Source organism: Peromyscus eremicus, chromosome 23, assembly GCF_949786415.1.
Source record: "Peromyscus eremicus chromosome 23, PerEre_H2_v1, whole genome shotgun sequence".
In the NCBI taxonomy this organism is placed as follows: domain Eukaryota; kingdom Metazoa; phylum Chordata; class Mammalia; order Rodentia; family Cricetidae; genus Peromyscus; species Peromyscus eremicus.
This window is the reverse complement of record NC_081438.1, coordinates 37,774,093-37,793,931: the sequence shown is the minus strand read 5'-3', so window position 1 is coordinate 37,793,931 and position 19,839 is coordinate 37,774,093. Positions and strand designations below refer to the sequence as shown.

At 44.6% G+C, this 19,839-nt stretch overlaps 1 protein-coding gene across 1 annotated transcript in view; it reads left to right on the top strand.

Annotated features, from left to right (window-relative positions):
• Flt1 (fms related receptor tyrosine kinase 1) overlaps window positions 1–19,839 on the top strand; it is a 146,636-nt gene that overhangs the window by 18,381 nt on the left and 108,416 nt on the right. Inside the window, exons 3-9 of the mRNA XM_059248977.1 lie at window positions 4,044–4,168; window positions 5,384–5,546; window positions 5,657–5,793; window positions 8,762–8,936; window positions 10,290–10,407; window positions 12,941–13,110; window positions 14,025–14,184. Of these exons, the coding sequence (XP_059104960.1) occupies window positions 4,044–4,168; window positions 5,384–5,546; window positions 5,657–5,793; window positions 8,762–8,936; window positions 10,290–10,407; window positions 12,941–13,110; window positions 14,025–14,184 (1,048 nt within the window). The remainder of the gene's footprint in view (window positions 1–4,043; window positions 4,169–5,383; window positions 5,547–5,656; window positions 5,794–8,761; window positions 8,937–10,289; window positions 10,408–12,940; window positions 13,111–14,024; window positions 14,185–19,839) is intronic.

The following is a 19,839-nucleotide window of genomic DNA, read 5'->3' as shown; positions in this document are numbered from 1 at the left end:
CCCATGTTGGGTGCCTCACACTACCTGTGACTCCAGCTCCAGGGAATCCAACACCCTCTTCTAGCCTTTGCAGACACCTGTGGCAGACACAGGTGGCCTACACACAGACCCACACAGACACACACACACACACAGACACACACACAGACACACAGACACACACACACACAGACACACACACAGAGGTAAATCTTTTTAAAGGTCTATTTTGTCTGATGTCACAGGCACTCAAATCACGTGATAGCTGAAAAGCTGAACTAACAAACCCTTGGCGGACAGTGTAAGTCTGTGAAGAATTTGCAGTTTTTCTTTGTCTTGCATATATTTCAAAGAAAAAAATTTTTTTAACCAATCAACAAACCATTGTCAGTGTTAGAGATAATCCACAGCCTGAAAACCTCTGAAAAGTCCCGTGCCCAGATGTAGACATCTTAGTGGGATTGGTTAGTGTTTATCCTCTCCACTTCTTCAGTAAATGGAAACCACACCCTCCTTTTTAATCCCTCAGAGTCCCCAGGACCAGGACTTGGCAGAAAATAAAAATGAAGGGAAAGATAACCAAGAAAAAGTCTATATGCATCTTTAAAATGTGTGTGTGTGGGCTGGAGAGATGGCTCAGTGGTTAAGAGCACTGACTGCTCTTCTGGAGGACCCAGGTTCAATGTCCAGCACCCACCTGGCAGCTGACAACTGTCTGAAACTCCAGTTCCAGGGGATCTGACACCCACAGCAAAACACCAATGCACGTAAAAGCAATAAAAATATATTTTTTAAAATGTGTGTGTGTGCTAGGAAGCAGGATGCTCACTTTTGAACCTGCTTTCAAATAAAAGAAGAAAAGGCTTTTGAAATTTGAGGAGGGGGTCACTTAAGACATCAGCGTTGGTTAGAACTGGAGTCAGATGATGTTCTCCACACTGTGTGCCTTAATGTGCCATCGTGATTACAGGTCCCCAAAGGAAAAACAGCCATTAAAAACCGACACAGTGCTACTCTTAGCAAGGGTCTCTGATCTCTCCTCGCCCACTTGCACTGAAGAGTGACAGCCCAGATTCTCCCCCTGGGTGGGAAGACGGCATCTGCCCTGCCAGGTTCCTGCCACTGCCTTGAGCCCTAAAGGCTCAGGGGGTGAGGACTGCATGACTTTCACCTAGACGTACGTTATCTTGAGTCCCCGGTGACGGTGTGTGAATGGCCTGAGCACTGGCCTCTTCCTCACTCTTTCAACAAGCAGCCACTTTGATTGCAGGAACCCACTCTGCAGCACTGGCCGGGGGTAGTAGTCATTTTTAATTTTATAACAAAGACAAATACATCCTATGGGAGTAGGAAGCAGTTTTACTGGTGATATTAATGGAACCGTGACCTCTCCCATACCTATGGTCCTACAAAACAAAATGTTTGTATTATGTCAGACAAGTTCATTCTGTGCTCTTCCTTGAAGCAAGTTGCAAAGGAAATGTACTCTTAATAAGCCCAGAGAGTAGAATGGGGTGTGTGTGTGTGTGTGTGTGTGTGTGTGTGTGTGTGTGTGTACACATATACAGGCATGGGGTCATTTGCAAACATGGTAGACTTCTAATGCTGCTATTGGCTAACATACAAACAATATGTTTTTAATTGTGTTTGGATGAAACAGTGTGTTTTTAGGTTGTGTTTGGACGGACATCTTTGAGTTCCGGGGGCCCTCTGCTGACACTGAGGCAGGCCTTTGGGAGACAATAGTTGGGTGAAATCTAAGTGTTTGAGGGAGTCCACAGGAGCAAAGGGACAAAGGGACTCAGAGACAAAGATGATCCCACTTGAAATTGCTGTTTCTTTAGCTGAGAGCTGATGACACTGTGTTTACCATTTCCTCTAGAAACTTCTGATGTTAGTGTTCTTTGTTGGAAAGGGTTGTCTGAGAAGAAAGTAAATTAATATGAAGGATTTACAGTTCAGTTAAAGGAATTAAGCTGTTTCCTGTTACCTTTGGGACACTCTGTCTGTCTGTCTATCATCTCTCTCTCTCTCTATTGTAGAGAGACTTGCAGGAGGAAGAGAGAGCATGATGCAGGCCTGGCCCTGCTGGGCGTCTGCCTCAGCAACCTCATCTAGTGGAGGATTTGGTTCTGACCAGCACCCTGTCTCCACATCACTTATTTCCTCCCTTTGCTCATGTTCTACACCCACCGAGAATTCCTAATCAACAAAACAGCTCTATTATAAACGGTGACAGTCAAAATGAACGCTGATCAACGACAAATGGCTTGTTTTCCTCGAGTGCATTGGATATGCTTTCTAACTCGAGTTTTAACTTTAATGGTTATTATTAAATGATATATGATTATTCTAGAAAAACCAACAGAGAAAATAACCCAGCTAAGCATGAGAACTCTGTGTGAGTTCAAGGCCAGCCTGGTCTACAGAGTGAGTTTCAGTCCAGCCAGAGCTACATAGCAAGACCTTTTCTCAAAAAGAAAAAAAAAAGCAAGAAGGAAAAAAGAGGAAAAAATAAAAAGGAAAAGAGAGGAGGAGACAATAACTCATAAAACTAGCATCCAAAGATAACTAACTTCTTTCCCCTCCCACTTCCCACACCCCTGCCCCCAATTCCTTTAAAAAAAAAAAAAAAAAAAAAAAAAAAAGGTACCTAGCCAAGTAGCCGAGGCTGGCCATTTGTCCTGCTTCCTTGACTAACTTGCTGGGATTATGGGTGTGGATCACAAAGCCTGGATCCAGTTTTTTTGTTTTCTGTTTTCTCTGCCAAGTCTGAAATCAAGGTGTTTCCAGGGCCAGCCCCCACCGTACCTGTTAGGAATCTGCGTCCTCACCTCCCATCTCCTTATTCTGGTTTCCCAGCATCCTTCGACTGGCAGACATCACATCAGCCTCTGCTTCTGTTCTTCTTACAGGGCTGTTTTAAGATTCGTATGATAGGCTGAGGGCCCACTCTCCTTAGCTTAAGTAACTACATTCACTCAACTCTCTTTCCATGTAGGCCCCATTCAGAAGTAACCAAGTGCTCAGGACCTCACCAACCTCACTCAGGACAGCCACCATGCAGCCACTGTGGGTGTTTGGCAACCCTTGCCTGCTGACATTTCTTGTTTCTCTAGTAGTCATCCTGTGTCAGCATCCAGTGTTGAGGGAGGACCAGCCAGCGAGTCCGGGGCCTCCTTGGTCCTTTCATACAGGGCTCTTGGTCCCTAAAGTTTGGAACCAAGTCGGGGAAGTGGGAGCCCAAACAAAACAAGGGATCATTGTTTGAGGATGTCCATGGATTCCTGCAGACAAGAGCAGGGTGGACAGTGAGAACGTTTCTAGAAATAGCTGATGTTCGTTCTGGTTCCTTGGAGGAACGACAAGGAAGTCCGGCAGGTAGTTAGATTCCTCCTTGCCTCTGAGAGACAATGCCACACTTTCCAAAGAGGTGTTTCAGTGATGATGCAAAGGCTCCTCCAGACCTCTCAGCAAGCGGATAAGCCTTGCACGGTGAAGAGACGGGCCTAACCAGATGAAACGCATGCATTTCCCAGCCTGCTTCCCCACTCATCCCTAGTCACCAGGCAAGGGCTAGAAAGCCTTCATGTGGGGCCTCTGCCATTCAAATGATAATTCCTCTGGTTTGCTTACCTCTGCCTTGCTCCCATCTCTCCCAAGTGGTAGTAGCACCTGTGTTTTCCCAGTGGCCACAAAGACCCTGGGGGGGGGGGGTACTTCCTAGGGCGCTTAACATAGCTGAAGTTTATGCAGAACCCCTGCCCCCCTCCTCCCTCACTCCTGAAGCTTTTGCATGTGGTGCTTCCGTATAACTGCATATGAGGGTGTCAGGGTAATCCCACTGAAGGCTAAGAACTGAAGAAGATGCTGAGTTTCTTTGGGAGACAGACACACAGAAGGCTGGATTCAGGGACAGAGCACAAGCTGCTTGCTGTGCGGTGAGGGACTGGCGTGAGGGACTGGCGTGAGGGACTGGCGTGGCTGCCGCAGAGCCCCAGGGACAGTCCCAGTCGACACTGTAGACTTACATTTTCAATTCTTCTATGTTTTTCCCCACTCAGATGCAGGGAGTCCTTTCATAGAGATGCACAGCGACATACCTAAAGTCGTGTACATGACAGAAGGACGAGAGCTCATCATCCCCTGCCGGGTGACGTCACCCAACGTCACGGTCACTCTGAAAAAGGTAAAGCTCAACACTACTCCTGTCATGGTTTTGCCTCAAAAGTGTTAACAACATTTTAAGTCTCTGGAATAATTTTCTCACAGACATCTGGACTTCTCAGTGGACAGGAAACACCCGTGGGGTAGTGTGTATTTAAGGAGAGTCAAATGATAGTGTCCTAAGCATAAATCTAAACAATAAAAGAACCGAACCCACGACAAGTTTTGCTATACTGTCGGTCACATATCCGAAAGTGAGGGTCAGTTGTGTCAGTCATGTGGATGAGCTGGTGTCTGCGTAGGGTATCCACGGCTAGAGCTGGGGCCATCAGCAGGGCCACAGGCTCCTATTTGGGATTCACACATAAGGAACCAGCCTCAGGTCTGAGTGTGTCCTGTCTTAGAGACAAAGGCCCAAGTCCTGGGTGGTACCCAGACTTCACATCTTAGAAGAAAGGAGGAAAAGAAATCCATCCATGAGAGTCCTCCTCAAATTCTAAGTTGTATATTTGGAAAAGGAAGAGGTTTCCAATCAAGCCCAGAGAAGAGAGAATGAAAATGTCAGACCATCCAAAGAGCCAGAAGGCTGCTGGTACTGTTCCAAAGCTTTCCCAAGAGAACTTTAGAGGGTAAGGACCAACCAGCCCCGACCCCACCCAGCACCTAGCCAGTCCACACGGGTGGGTATCAGGGGCTGGAGAGATGCCTCAGCGGTTAAGAGCACTGGCTGCTCTTCCAGAAGACCTGGCTTAATTCCCAGCACCCACATGGCAGCTCACAACTGTCTGTAACTCCAGTTCCTAGGGATCCAGCACACATGTGGGCAAAACACCAATGCACATACAATACAAATAAATAAATTATTTAAAACAAAAAACAAAAACAAAAAAGTGGGTATCAGGCAAGCTTTGGGCAGTGACTGTACTTGGGAAGTCAGAAGTGTCCCTCGGGGACAGGTTTGAGTCCCCATCCCATCTGTGTCCTGTTGCCAGTAGGTGTCAGGGCTGGAGTCAGTAGGGAGTCTTACTCAACTGCTCAAGAAAATAGCTCGGTTCGAGTGCATGGGACTCCTGGCCACAGTGGGCCCTGGGCCTGATCTTGTGACTTCTCAGTCAGTGTCCCCGCACCCTCCGTGAATGGTTCAGCGCAGCGGTTTGCACTGCAGATGGAAGCCATGTTTCCTGGTGTTGACACACCTCTACCAGGACTCTTGTTAAGCATGCTTCTTTCTTTGCAGTTCCCATCGGATACTTTGACCCCTGATGGAGAAAGAATTACATGGGACAGTAGGAAAGGCTTTATAATAGCAAATGCCACTTACAGGGAAATAGGACTTCTGAACTGCGAGGCCACAGTCAACGGGCACCTGTACCAGACCAACTATTTGACCTATCGGCAAAGTAAGTGCTCTCCCCACGGGTGTGGACCCCGGGCACAGTCCTTAGCCTCCGTCTGACCTGTGAAATCTTCATTTTTTTTTAAACATTTTTTTCTCATCTTATACTTGCAGCCAATACAATCCTAGATGTCCACATAAGGCCTCCAAGCCCAGTGAGATTGCTCCACGGTCAAACTCTCATCCTCAACTGCACCGCAACCACTGACCTGAACACGAGGGTGCAGATGAGCTGGAATTACCCTGGTAAAGTGAGTGCCGCTTTTCCAGTTCTTCCTCGGGGCCACTGTTTGTATCTGCTTTGAGCGAGTGAAATCCCACTGGGTTTTTGAAGTGGGAAAAATGAGAAAATCCTGCTCCCAGGGCGGTGTGGGTGGACAGGAAAGCGGCAGGTTTGAACGGGTGCCTCCCTGGCCTGGCGGTCCCTGGCTGTGATAGTGCAGATCCGGGCTTTGATGTCTGGGGCTTGTTTTGAAGGGTAAAGGCTGCTGTTTCCACTGCTGAGTCTGGAAGGCAAGCGGACCGGTCCGTCCCTGCATTAGGATTGCAAGAAGGGAGGGGATTTATCACTAAATGCCAGGCAAGGACTATCTTTTGTCATAACAACTTTTCAGGAGATTGTCCTTGTCAGTGCATTCATAGAAGGTTCTGGCAGACAGTCAGGCACCTGATTACGGTGTGTTTGGTAAAGATACTTCAAGCCAGCCAGCCAGCCAATGCGGCCCTCATTAACTGTCCAAGGGGCCATTCTGTCCTTCAAGAGCGAAAATGAGAGGAATGGAGGCCGAGCTGGTTTCCTTATGCAGGTGAAGCATCCTTGCAAGCGCCAGTTACTTGTTGAAACACACAGATGGGAAAACAGCGATAAGCTGGGAAGAAATCGCTGGCAGGAGGCCCGTTCCCATTTCTCATGTGCCACGGTGGTTTATGTCGCACATCCCAAGGATGGGCATTTGTTATGTCATTCAGACTGCCAATCAAAATTAATTTATGATTAAATAGTGAACAAAAGATTAATGCTTCAGCTCCAACTTGTTTTCACCAACTCTTTTTTTTTTTTTTTTGCTGTGGAAATAGAAAAACTTTGCAACAGAGGATGTAATATTTTCCCTATAGGAACTGATCAGATATTGACCATTTTCTAGAAAATACTGTTACTCCATTTAAATCAAAATGCAATAACATGAAGCAATATCTTCTGATAGAAATAAAAATTCTTGATAAATGTCAAGAGGGAAGAGACTTTTATCCAGTTCCTATTGCTATCAAGAATGTCCATACTGGGCTGGACGGTGGCACACGCCTATAATCCCAGCACTTGGGAGGCAGAAGCAGATGGATCTCTGTGAGTTCGAGACCAGCCTGGTCTACAGCGCGAGTTCCAGGACAGGATCCAAAGCTACACAGAGAAACCCTGTCTCAAAAAACAAACAAACAAACAAAAAAGAATGTTGATACTGGAGGATGGAAAGATGGCTCAGAGGTTAAGAACACTGGCTGCTCTTACAGAGGACCTAGGTTCAATTCCCAGTACCTACATAGTAGCTCACAACCATTAGTAACTCCAGACTCCAGGGGATCCAAAGCCCTCTTCTGGCTTTCTCAGGCTCCCAGGCACACACATGGTGTATAGACATACATACAGACAAAACACCCATACCATACACAGAAAATGAATCAATTAATAACAAAAATTCAAAGAGGGTGTTAGTACTACATATACCAAATACCAATAACCTTTTTTTTCCTTAAATTTATTTACTTTTATTTGTATTGGTATTTTGCCTGCAGGTAAACCTGTGTGAGAGTGTCAGATCTTGGAGTTAGAGACAGTTGTTAGCTGCCATATGGGTGCTGGGATTTGAACCCAGGTCCTTTGGGAAAGCAGTCAGTGCCCTTAACCACTGAGTCATCTTTCCAGCCCCAACCCTCCCACACCCAGTAACCTTCTAAAACAGTGCTGTCCTGTAGAACTTTCTGTGATAGAAATATTCTCTTTCTGTCTTGTACAATAAAGTATCCATTAGCCACTGTGGTAGATGAACACTTAAATTGACTAGCTGCAGTGGGAAATTCCTCATCTTGAGTAACTGTATTATATAGCCACATGCAGCTAGTGGCCACAGAGCTGGAGGCCTGGATGAGTTGTTTCCCAAAGGACAAACCATGCCAACGACACACTTGGGAAGAAAACTCTTTAGAGGGGGAAGTCATGACTCTGGACGGAGTGGCCCAAAGACTCCTGGGTCTGTTACGCTGGAGACTGGCCCTGACTTTTCACAGCAGTGATTGACAGTTGTGTCTTTTGTTATTGCTGAGAACCACGCAAATGGCCTAAACATGTGTCTGTGCCAGCGGGGAATTAAAAGGCAGGTGGGTGAAAGTTGACTAATCATGGTAGAGGGAACCAGGCTCGAGACCCTCGGCTCTGTCTGGACAGCTTCCAAGTCTTTTTCCCACGACCCTCCCCAGGGAAGGACTTAAGAGAGGGAAATGACGCGGTCCGTGTTATAAGAGGAACAATTGAAGGAGGCGGCCTCGCATCTTCTCCCAACAGTGAGCAGGCCGCTGCAGCCAACCAGACAGCAGAACGTGGTCTTTCCCTGAGATAAGGGACAGGCCCTGCAGATGATGGCTGAAATGACCTCTGGGTGTGCACATCCCATGTCCCTTTCCCACCATTTAGCAGAGGCTGATGCCGCGTGGCTCAAAATGTGAAATAATGAAATGGGAGTAGTTGGAACCAGGACTTGAATTTCCATTCCCACCGGTAGGAAGGGGAACTTGTGTTTATTTACAGGAACACCGCCATTGAGTCTGAGGAGACAGGCTACTGTTTAGAGGAGAGCCTGGGATGGGGAGAAATCACTAAATGCATACCCAAGAGACCTGAGTTCCTGGTATTCTGTGGCCAATACCTCTGTCACTTCCATTTCCTCACTGGTAACAAAGCAAAAGCCTGGGAGCTCACCAGGTGGTCACCAGAAGCAGCTGACGCAATGTGTATGTGAAGGCCCCCTCACAGAGGTGGAGTGCTAACTAAAGGCTAGCATGCTGCATGGGTGCAAATCTAGACAGAGGCGTGGTTTCCTGACGCTTTGCTTGTGGTGGATCTGGTGTGCCTCCTAACCTAAATCCTGATTTGAGGAAGGCGGAACCACCGTAACCTCGGGCAAGAACAGTGGGGACTTCTCCACCCACTATGCATTCTCTTTCTAGGCAACTAAGAGAGCTACCATAAGGCAGCGGATTGACCAAAGCAGTCGCCACAACAATGTGTTCCACAGCGTTCTTAAGATCAGCAATGTGCAGCGTCACGACAAGGGACTCTATACTTGCCGTGTGAAGAGTGGGTCATCGTTCAGATCTTTCAACACCTCCGTGCATGTGTACGGTAAGCAGCAGGAGTTAGACATGCAGACTCACACTACACTTTCCGAGCAGTCTAGGCATTAAGAATTGGCAAAAAAAGAAAAAAAAAAATCAATGTTCTTTTGACTAAGAGTGAATGAAGGCTGCTTTCTCTTGAGCCGCCCAAGGCAAATTAAGCACACTTCATACTCTTTGAATTGAATACTTTTGGGAAGAGGGAGTGGAAAGATTGTAAAAGTCCGAAGTTGGGGAGGACCAGAGCAAAACAACGTCTTCTGGATGGGACGAGACCGCGCATTCGTGACCCCATGGCAGCTGTGGTCATCTGCACAGGGCCTGCGCAAGACCAAGCCGGTTAACATTCCCACGTGGCTACGGAAGGGATTCACGAGCTCGTACCCCTAACTGAGGAGCTGTGGACAGCTAATGGCTTTTGCGGGTGGGGGGGAGGAGTCAGTTTTCTTTAAGGGTGTGGCCCCTTGTAGGTCAATTGTGCCCCCGCAGATGGCTCCACGCCCACAAGTATATACCCAGCACAAGCTGGAGTTGATGGGTTATTAAATAAAAGAGAGGATATGAAGTCGGGGAGTGGGGAGGAGATGGGTTAGATCTTCAAGGAGTTACCACAAGGAGAAGGGGAGGAGAATGTGATCAATATACAGTGTGTGAAATTCTCAGAGATCAATGTTAACTTTTAAAAATACTGCTTTTGATGTGGACAGTCTTGGTTCAGGATGTTTGCTTTGCTTAGTAGCGTAGATTGTAAGGCAGTCACGAATTCCTCATTTACTGTTCTATATGAACAAAGCAGAACCCGTGGACCAGTGTTACTTTATCTGGGGGAAATTCCCCGGATACTACCATGAGGTGGATGTAGAAAAATACGATAAATCACCTGGAATTCATGATCTTCTGCAACTAGGATAATGACCATGGAATGCCCAAATGGTTGCTTGATTATGAGTTGAAAATGCAGTAAGGACAATGAAAGACTTTGTGTTCATTGCTGCAAAGGAAAACAGTGTTCTGAGAAGAACTCCCTTGCTACTGGAGACACTTTCTGTCCTTTTATCTTTCTGAGCTTGACTTTTCGGCCCAGAGCAACTTTCTCCATCTTCATTTTACCACCTAGGTAGATTTTAGAAATCCTGTCCCTCGTTATTGTGGGGGATCTATATAGCAATACTCCGGTCCCCTGTGCGCTGCTTTACATCTCTGGGACTTGCTGGCAGTTGACCTGAAAGCATCACCCGTTGATTGGCACTTGGGCTCTTGGACAGGCTCCATCATGCTTCACTCGTTGACCGCATCTCTCTTAGGGAAGGAGTGAGTAAATGCATCCCTTCCTGATGCACTATCATTTCTTCTTTCAAAGGAAAGGGATTCATCAGCGTGAAGCATCGGAAGCAGCAGGTACAGGAAACCATAGCGGGAAAGCGGTCGTACCGGCTGTCCATGAAAGTGAAGGCCTTCCCCTCGCCAGAAGTCGTATGGTAGGACCGCGGTCATTTCTGTACCGGTTAAGATGATTTTTATAAGTTGGAACTTAGGAACTTCAGTGGCTCCCATTCCTGAAAGAGAAAACAAGAGAAGGTGTTTGGAGCAACTCTGGAGCGATGGACACGGTGTTGATTTCTGGGTGGTGGCACCGGTGAGGGCTGGATGGGCCTGGAAGCGGTGCCCAGGGGTGAAGCAAGAGTTGAGGGGTTTGAGTGCTCCATTCAGTCCGGCAGTCGTTCACACATACTAAATTCCCGCATCTCCAAATCTTCCTGTGATGTCAACGTGCTTTGAATGAGATGTGTTGAGCAATAACACAGAGGCATCTTGAATGTGTAGCATGCTCTATTAACCCTGAAGAAGTGGGCCCTTGTAATGAGGATGCCAAAAATAATTCCTTTATGTGGAGCTGGGTCGAAAGTCCCAGCCTTGGTTTAAAATTTCAACAAACATTAATAGCAGCAGGACTTACTCATGGGTAGGTGTAGACAAGTGGACCTACTTGAATTAATTACGGTTTTCTTTGGCTTGAAGTATTCAGAAATACCTTACACGATTTTTTTTTCTTTAAAAAGTCAGACCAGCACAGCACCTATGTAAAACAATGCAATCTGTCTTAAATCTGCAGTCATTTTGCTAAATTACTTTTTAATGTCATTATCTTTGGCTTAAATCACTATATTTTAAACAAAAGGTCCACTCACTGTTGATTAGAAAAACAATCCATACAATAGAGAAGCCTTGCCATTTTGGAAAATCCTTGCAAGAATTTGTCTGGCCCTCAGCCCTTCAGTGTTTATTTGAAGCTAACTCAATTTTTTTTTGCAGGGGCGGGGTGGGGGGAGCTTTCAAGATAGAGTTTCTCTGTATAGCCCTGACTATCTTGGAACTTTGTAGACCAAGGCCTCAAATTCACAGAAATCCACCTGCCTCTGCCTCCTGAGTGCTGGGATTAAAGGCGTGTGCCACTACACCTAGCTCCTAAATCAAATATTTAATAGGAAATTAAATAACAAGTTGAAACCATGTACTAAGCCTTCACAGCATTGTAGTGGGAAATAAATGGATATTTTTATGTTATAATATCTAAAAAGTTACTAAAATGTTATAAATTTCTTGCTAGACATGCAAAGCATGGTTTAAGAAAAGAAGAATTTTTAAATTTAATAGAACAGTTGGTAGTAATTTAATGACCAGGCATCATATTCACTCCCTTCATGTCTAAACACACCCTTTGTCTGTTCATGCTGATTTATTCAGTAACAGAGTAGCAAGGAACAATAAAACAAAATAGCCACTTTTGAAATGATGCCTTGTTAGTAGGATGCAACTGAAACAATACTAACCTGCTGTTTGTGATCACAGCATAGCCTTTTTAACTGACTCGGAACTTGTCCCCAGAGAGCTTGTCCCCAGGTCTGCAGGCCTGACTAAGAACCATTTCTACCTTTTTCTACAGCACAGTACACGCCCTAAAAATGAAAGGGCCTGTTGAAAGAACTGTGCATTTGAAATCATAGGGCTTGAGAGATGGCTCAGTGGTTAAGAGCACTGGCTGCTCTTGTAGAGGACCTGGATTCATTTCCTAGCACTCACAAGGAAGTTCACAACAACCTGTAACTCAGTTTCAAGGGGCCCAGTGCCCTCTTCTGACTTCTGTGGGTACTGCACACACATGGTGCACATACATGCATGCATGCAAACAAACACTTAAACATCAGATAAAAGTAAGTCTTTAAAAAACAACAAAGTATAAAATTAAGCCATAGACTGAGTTCGTAGGGGTCTTGAGAACTTCTAGAAGTCTTGAGGGACACTGTAGCTCAAGATAGATAGTCACTGATGATTATCTGTCATCACACTTATGGCAGCATGCAGATAGGGCCAGGCCAGGCCACCCGAGTCTCACTACAAACAGACGACATCAAGGCATCGATTCTACATTAAAAACATCTTTAAGTTCCTGCTGCATAGTACCTCTCATTGTTCTTCCTCAAGGGGGATTATCTTGATTTCACAACAGTGTGTCTGTGAAAGGGACAATTGGTGTAACCATTTATGTAATTAATAAGAACTCCACATGAGCCCACAGTAGGAGCGGCTATTTTTAATTTTATCAGATCTAGCTGATCTGACTTATAAAAGTGCTTGTACTGCTCATGGAACCTCAAAGAAAACACTTGACAAACAGCTTGGCTGACTCAGACCTGAACCTCTGAGTTGGTACTTAGGTCTCACTGGCTACCAACACCCTGTGGGTATATACGGCCACCACTTTCTCTTCATTCATTCATTCATTCATTCATTCCTCTTTGTGGGCAAAGATGAAATTCTACCCAGTTTAAATCTCTCACTTGACTTTATTAAACAATTCATGTGTGAAATTTAAAAAAAAAAAAAAAAACAGTGCTCATGTCCAAAGACTCAAAATGAATCCACTTGAGATACAAACTGAAATGGCAAACGCCATCAAAGTGACATCATGACGTGAATGACGTGACTTACCCACCATGCTGTTAACCCCAGGTTAAAAGACGGCTCACCTGCAACAGAGAAGTCTGCTCGCTATTCGGTGCACGGCTACTCATTAATTATCAAAGATGTCACCACCGAGGACGCAGGGGACTACACAATCTTGCTGGGCATAAAGCAGTCAAACCTATTTAAAAACCTCACTGCTACTCTGATTGTAAATGGTAAGTTGAATTTCGCGTGATCTCTGGGTTCCATGGCTATTACTGACAATTTGTGAGTTCAAAATCACTACAAACGGTCAAAGAAAACAAACTTTCAAAATATTTGTTTTTGAGTTTAGTTTAGTTTATCGTATGAGTGTTTTGCCTGCATTGGTGTATGCATGTATGTGTGCCACATGCATACTGGTATCTGAGAAGGTCAGAAAAGGATGTCAAGTCCCCTGGAACTGGAGTTGCAGATGGCTGTGAGCTACCAAGTAGGTGCTGGGAACCTGACCTGGGTCCTCTGCAAGAGCAGCCAGTGCTCTGAGCTGCTGAGCCGTCTCTCCAGCCCCACATAAATTTTTATATTCTTAAACTGTTTCTAGTCAGTAGTAGAGTACAAAGCCCTGGGTTCCAGCCCCACAGAAAAACAAAGGAAAAAGCACTGCACTTCTGACCCATGGCAACTACTTCATCTTTTCTGTTAGGTTGGTTAGTTGGTTGGCTGGTTGGTTGGTTGGCTGGTTGGTTGGTTGGTTGGTTGGTTTTTTGAGACAGGGTTTCTCTGTGTAACAGTCCTGGCTGTCCTGGATCTCACTCTGTAGACCAGGCTGACCTCATACACAGAGCTCTGCCTGCCTCTGCCTTCCAAGGGCTGAGATTAAAGGTGTGCGCCCATGATGCCCATCTATTACTTCTTGTTTTCTTACCTCCTGCAGGCAAGGTGGCTTTGACTTATTACCATCATGATATTCATACTGTGGAATCAAATAGGCATTTTTCTACATAATATGAGCGTTTATTTGTGGTGTTGTTTCCTGACATCAAAACCCACCTGACTGGTCTCTCATGCGAGAGATTCAGGAGGAAATCCTCGGCTCTGCCCTTGACTTCTCACTGCTCTCTACCTCTCTCTCTCTCCTCCTCTCCAGCGAAACCTCAGATCTACGAGAAGTCCGTGTCGTCCTTTCCGAGCCCGGCTCTCTACCCACTGGGCAGCAGACAAGTTCTCACTTGCACCGTGTATGGGATCCCTCAGCCTACAGTCACGTGGTTCTGGCACCCCTGTCACCACAATCGCTCCAAAGAAAGGTAGGGATGGTAACTTCTTGAGGAGTTCTCAAAGATTAACTAGATTCTCCATTGGCCACAACTGGGCATCACCGGACGTATACTGAATTGGGGGCAGAGGTTTTCCCTGCGTTCAAGCAGGTAGACAACAGCTATCGATTCTCATTGAAGACGCCCTACCCTTGGCTCATGGAATCTTTTTTTTTGGCTCAAGTATACGGGAACATGGGACAGAACCAAGGTTTCCCTGGGACCTGGGAGCTGTCATGTGACTTGGTTAGTGCTTGCCTGAGCCATTTCCCAGTTGAGTGGCACTGCCAAGGGTCCTCTCACTGTGTGGCTTACCCTGGTCTTCCCATTCTTCGTTTTCTCTTCATTGGCTGGAATCCAAGGTCTTCCCAACACACGGCTACTGTTTCCTCTTTCGGGCTTGGCTCATGCTTTTCCATCTGTCTGAATTTTGCTTCCACCCATTGTCTGTCTCCTAAGAAGTTGGTTTTTATCAAGCCCCAAGGCTCTTGTGTTACCTTCTCTGTGAACCCTCTGGACCGCCTCATTCCAGCTTATTTCTCCCTCCGAGGGGTGTGCTGCAGTTATCCGCACCCCATCATTGTTACGTCAGTCCACGCAACCCGGTTTGTCTGTCTCTGGGCTCTGGATCCCCTAACTACAGCCACCCAGCAGAAAATCAGTAGCTGCCGCACAGTGAATGCATCCCTATGCTCTGTCAGGGAGGAGGCATTTCCTCGTATCCTGTCTGTGACTGGGCCCTGTTTGTTTTTGTTCCCTGTTTGTTTAGTCTAGAGAGATGATACCTGTGCTGGTTCATGGGAACTAATTGGAAGTAGAGGAGCAGAATGGACAAATGCCATAGGGAGATGTCATTGAAAGTGCCCATGGGTTACCATTATGCCCATCTGTTCTCCTTATGGCTTTTAACCCCACCTGGGGAATGCTGGGGACAATAACTGTTAAACCAAAGCAAGGAAACTTCTAAACTAACTTGATAAAAAAGTGAGCCAGGGATAATTCTGTGATGGCTGGTTGGTTTCCTAGGGTGTTCCCGCAATCCTGATTCTTCATCGGTGTCGTAATCCCTTGTTTAGGACACAGTATATCGATAGTGGAAAGTTACTGGTGAGTTATGGAATTCATGCAAAGCAGCTATTTCCACAGAAGTCTGAGTTTTCATTTGAGAGTCATTTTCAAAGAATAGACATAGAAGTTGCAAAACATTTAGGCCTTACGGATGTTTCATTGAGAACACAAGCGACCTCCTGAGATCATGTATCATTCTGCTAGCTTGAGTTAGGCACCAATCCCTTCTTAGTGGGTCCATCTGTCTCAAGAATTGATATTTGTACTAACATGCAGATAAATGAAATAGTAACAACCGGTCAGTGTAGGATAAAAGTTTAGAGTCACATTTTTATGAAATAGCATAGCCTTTTGTAGATTTTTAAATTTTTGTTTCAATAAGAGCAGATCTAAAATTTCAACTCTTGTCTTACTAAATTTTAACAGTAACTATGTTAGAAAAATGCAGTTATGAGGGATGGGGCACCATCTTATGAGTTTGGGGTTGAACGACGCTAATGAGATATGACTGGGGAGAGGAGGCTCAGGTGAAGGCAGGAAGCACTGCTTCACATTTTCGTCTCTGTGGGGTGTGAGATCTTTCTCCCCTTCCGTGGAGGATGCTCACCAAGTCCAGGAAAGACGTCTTACTCCTTTTTGAAGAAAAACACTTCAAGACTCAGAAGTACTACCTTAAATGTTTGTTGACTATTTGAATTATTCTGTTAAAGTCAATTTATTATTTTTAAATTTAATTTAATAATACATAAGATAGATCAAACATGGAAGATTTGGCTCTTTTCCATGACGGTTCTTTTTTTTTTTTTTTTAATATGGTTTTGAAATTGTCTGCTGAAACTGTATACACATGTAAGCAGCTTTGGTTCTTTGGTCAGAGGGTACTGACTGAGCACCTGCCTGAGGCTTGGTGCTTGGTGGCTAAGTGAGAGATATTCAGAGTCACCAATGAGACTTTGACACACTGAAAACAGCAAAACAGCTTCATTACACTGTGTTGGAGAATAAAAGCTAGCTTTATACCCAAATGAAGCCCTCTGTCATTGCTAAAAATTTACAAGTGTCTTCGCGTAGACATATTTTATATGCTTTGATTAACTTAGATTCATCTGTAGATAGGAACTTTCATTAGTGGCATGAATCAGCATGTTTTGTTACACTTATTTTGAGTTACATATTTGCATGGTAGTATTTACCCATGATCTTTGGTTATAAATATGCCTAACATTTTAGAATTATTTTATACATAATAACTATATATGTGCAGAATAATTATTAATGCTTAAATCTGAGACTCTTGTTCAAGGGCATATCTACACATGGCCACAGCTCAAGCAGTAGTTTATTTTGGTATTCCCAACATTATTAATTGGTTGTCTGTGACCAGCCACTTAATATACCCAATTTAATACAAAAAGAGAGATTCAGACCACTTAAATTTCAGCATTTCCTAGAGTCTGACAAATATTTTAAAACTTTAGGAATACAATGCAGCTAGAAATTTCTTACTTAAAAATATGTGGTAAAATGCTTTATGCAAATGAACTTTGTTTCAACTGAGTAATACTGTGGTTTCTGTTTCCCCTATAATTCATTCTTGTGAAGCATTAATAAGATGCCCTGGTGGGCTATTACACAGTAGGGTAGCTATAAATAACAATTATATGTTCTATAACCCAAGAAAATTTTACAGAAGGATTCTCAATGTTCTTGCCACCAAAAAAAAATGATAAATGTTTCAGCTATGTTTAACATGATTTAAACACTCTGCAATTTATATATGTATGGAAGTTTCACATAGCACCCCATTATATGTCTAGTTTATAGGATTTTATGCATCAGCTTAAACACAACACTAAGAACAAAGTGAGGGTATTATTTAAATTTGTATAACTAATGAGCAAGAAGAAGTGACTGAATGTCTCCCATGTCCCTTTCCTATGCATTTGTATGGTAAAGTGCTCAGAGCAGGAGACAATTTTTTGTGAAGGTTTGGTAGAATTGAAGGAAATTGTCAGCACTGAGTGAAGAGGGGTTTGGGGACTAGTTTTCTTTATCTTTAACAACCAATAGAGACTTCTAGATATTTGCTAACTCTCTTCCATGTTAGCCTAGCATCAACCTAGGAAGTTTCTATGAGAGTATTCAATGTTGGATATCCTTTATGTGTATCTGTTAACATGAAATAATGATGATTAAACATATTCAGTGTTGGATATCCTTCACATGTCCTCCGTTAACATGAAATAAAGATAATTAAATGTACTTGACAGGCAGAGGTAACATGTCTGGGGAAAGTCCATGGAGATAGAAATTGGAGACTAGGCTCTTCCAAGCATATTGAGGACCACATTTCTCGGAGACCCATCACTCGTAAGGAACGTTGAGGGGAAATGTTTGCATATACCAGAGCTAATTTCACAACATGAGAAATGTTAATGACTATTTCTGAAAAGTGAATAGAGATGATGGGAAGTCAAATGCAACTTCTCTGTGCTTTAAAAATAGAAATCTCATAAGTCTAGGGGGAAACAAGCAGGTCAGAGGAAGAAAAATTAAGGAACTAGGAAGAGTTAAGTAAAAGTAAAAGGAAGATCAGAGACATGCTCTGGGAATGTGATGCAACTCCACTCAGTGACCATCCTGTTCATCCTTTCCCACCCTGGCAGGAAGTGGTTTTGCTCTACCCTGCAAGGATAAGGCTGGGGTAGGGCAGAACAGGCTGGTGAACCATGAAATAAAGAAAATTAAATGTACTTCACAGGCAGAGGTAACATGTCTGGGGAAAGTCCATGGAGATAGAAATTGGAGACTAGGTTCTTCCAAGCATATTGAGGACCACGCTGCCTCTCCTGTAGTCCACACTCAATTCTTGGAATTCCCTTGGCCCTTGATTTTAAAGAATAAAATAGGGTTAAGCCTCCTGGGCCAGGTGATACTCTTTTTATTTATTTTTAAAGGATTTAAAATAATTTGTTTTTACATGTATAAGTGTTTGTCTGCTTGTATGTATCTGTATCAGATACATGCAGTGCCTGTAAAGACCCAAAGAGGGCATCGAATCTCCTGGAACCTGAGTTTCAGATGGTTGTGAGCCGTTGTGTGTGGGTGCTGGGACTGAACCCAGGTCCTCTGCAAGAACAGCCAGTGCTCTTAACCACTGAGCCACCTGTCCAGCCACAGGCATCGTTCTTGACAGCAAGTCCCCGATGAGCTTTGTCTCAGCACTAGTGTACTCACAGGGAGATTTAGAGAAGACTGTGCAGGGCAAAGAGGCCAGTCTCTGTATTGACCAGTGACAGACTGACAAGGAGACCCTCCCTGGGGACTTGGGGTTCCCGAGAGAGGATGAGGGAGAGGAGTTTGGGCACTGTCTGTTTGTGCTCCCCATCATCAGATCTGTCTTCTCAGGAAGACTCTGGATGTTCAAAGGCTGCCTTTGTTTGCATATGTTTTGGCACCGACGAGACCTTCGGGTAACGGACTCATGGATGTTTGAGCTCATTTCGTCTAATCCCCACAGGCACGAGGTCAGGGGTGGGCTTCAGTTGGGTTATGACACAGTCTGCTAGCTTAGGCCATCTCCCACACTAGGAGCCAGAACAACGTGGTTGTGTTAGGTGTGTTTTCTCTTTTTTAAAAAAACTCAAGTTTGCTTTTAAAGTGTGTCTGGGTCTTTACTGTAGGGCCCACGCCACTTTAATTCTCTATGGGCCATAGTTTTTGGCAGCTCGCCACAAACTTAAACACACTTGAGGAGGGGCGATCTCAGCTGAGGAGTTGCCTCCATCAGGATGGCCTGTGGCCATGACTGTGGGACATTGTCCTCATTACTGATTGACATGGGAGGACCCAGCCCACTGTGGGCAGTGCCATCTCTAGGCAGCTGGGCCTGGGTTCTATAAGAAAGGTAGCTGAGCAAGCCAGAGGAAGTAAGCCAGTAACCAAGGTCCTCCATGGTCTCAGCTCCAGTTCCTGCCTGGACTTCCCTGGATGATAGATTGACTTGTAAGCCAGATAAATCCTTCTCTTGCCTACAAGTTGCTTCTGGACAGTATTTTATCACAGCAATAAGAGAGCTAACTAGGACACCACCTAATGGTCACAGTTTTAAATTCAGAGTAATAAATAACATTGATCATGGGTAATAGATGCAGTCAAGAAGCATATTAAGTTGGCCTCTAAAATAGAGAAAATGTTAGATAGCGTTGACTTCTTTGCAAAAATGTCATTTTTAAGAATCATCTGTGCTGGTCATGGTGGTGCACACCTTTAATCCCAGCACTTGAAAGGCAGAAGCAGGTGGATCTCTGTGAGTTTGAAGCTAGCCTATGTAGTAAATTCCAGCCCAGCCAGGACTATGTAATAAGATCTTGTCTTTAAAAAAGGCAGTGATGGCCAATGACATGTTTTAGGAATTGCATTAATATTACCTATATCACACAGATTGACTTTGCATGCCCTCAGCGTTCAACCCAAATGTGTACTGTCCACCATCTCCTACATAAATGTGTGGTAGCTGCTGGCCGTGTTAAACATCACTCATCATTTGATTGTGTAGGATCCAACTTGTTTGGTGGT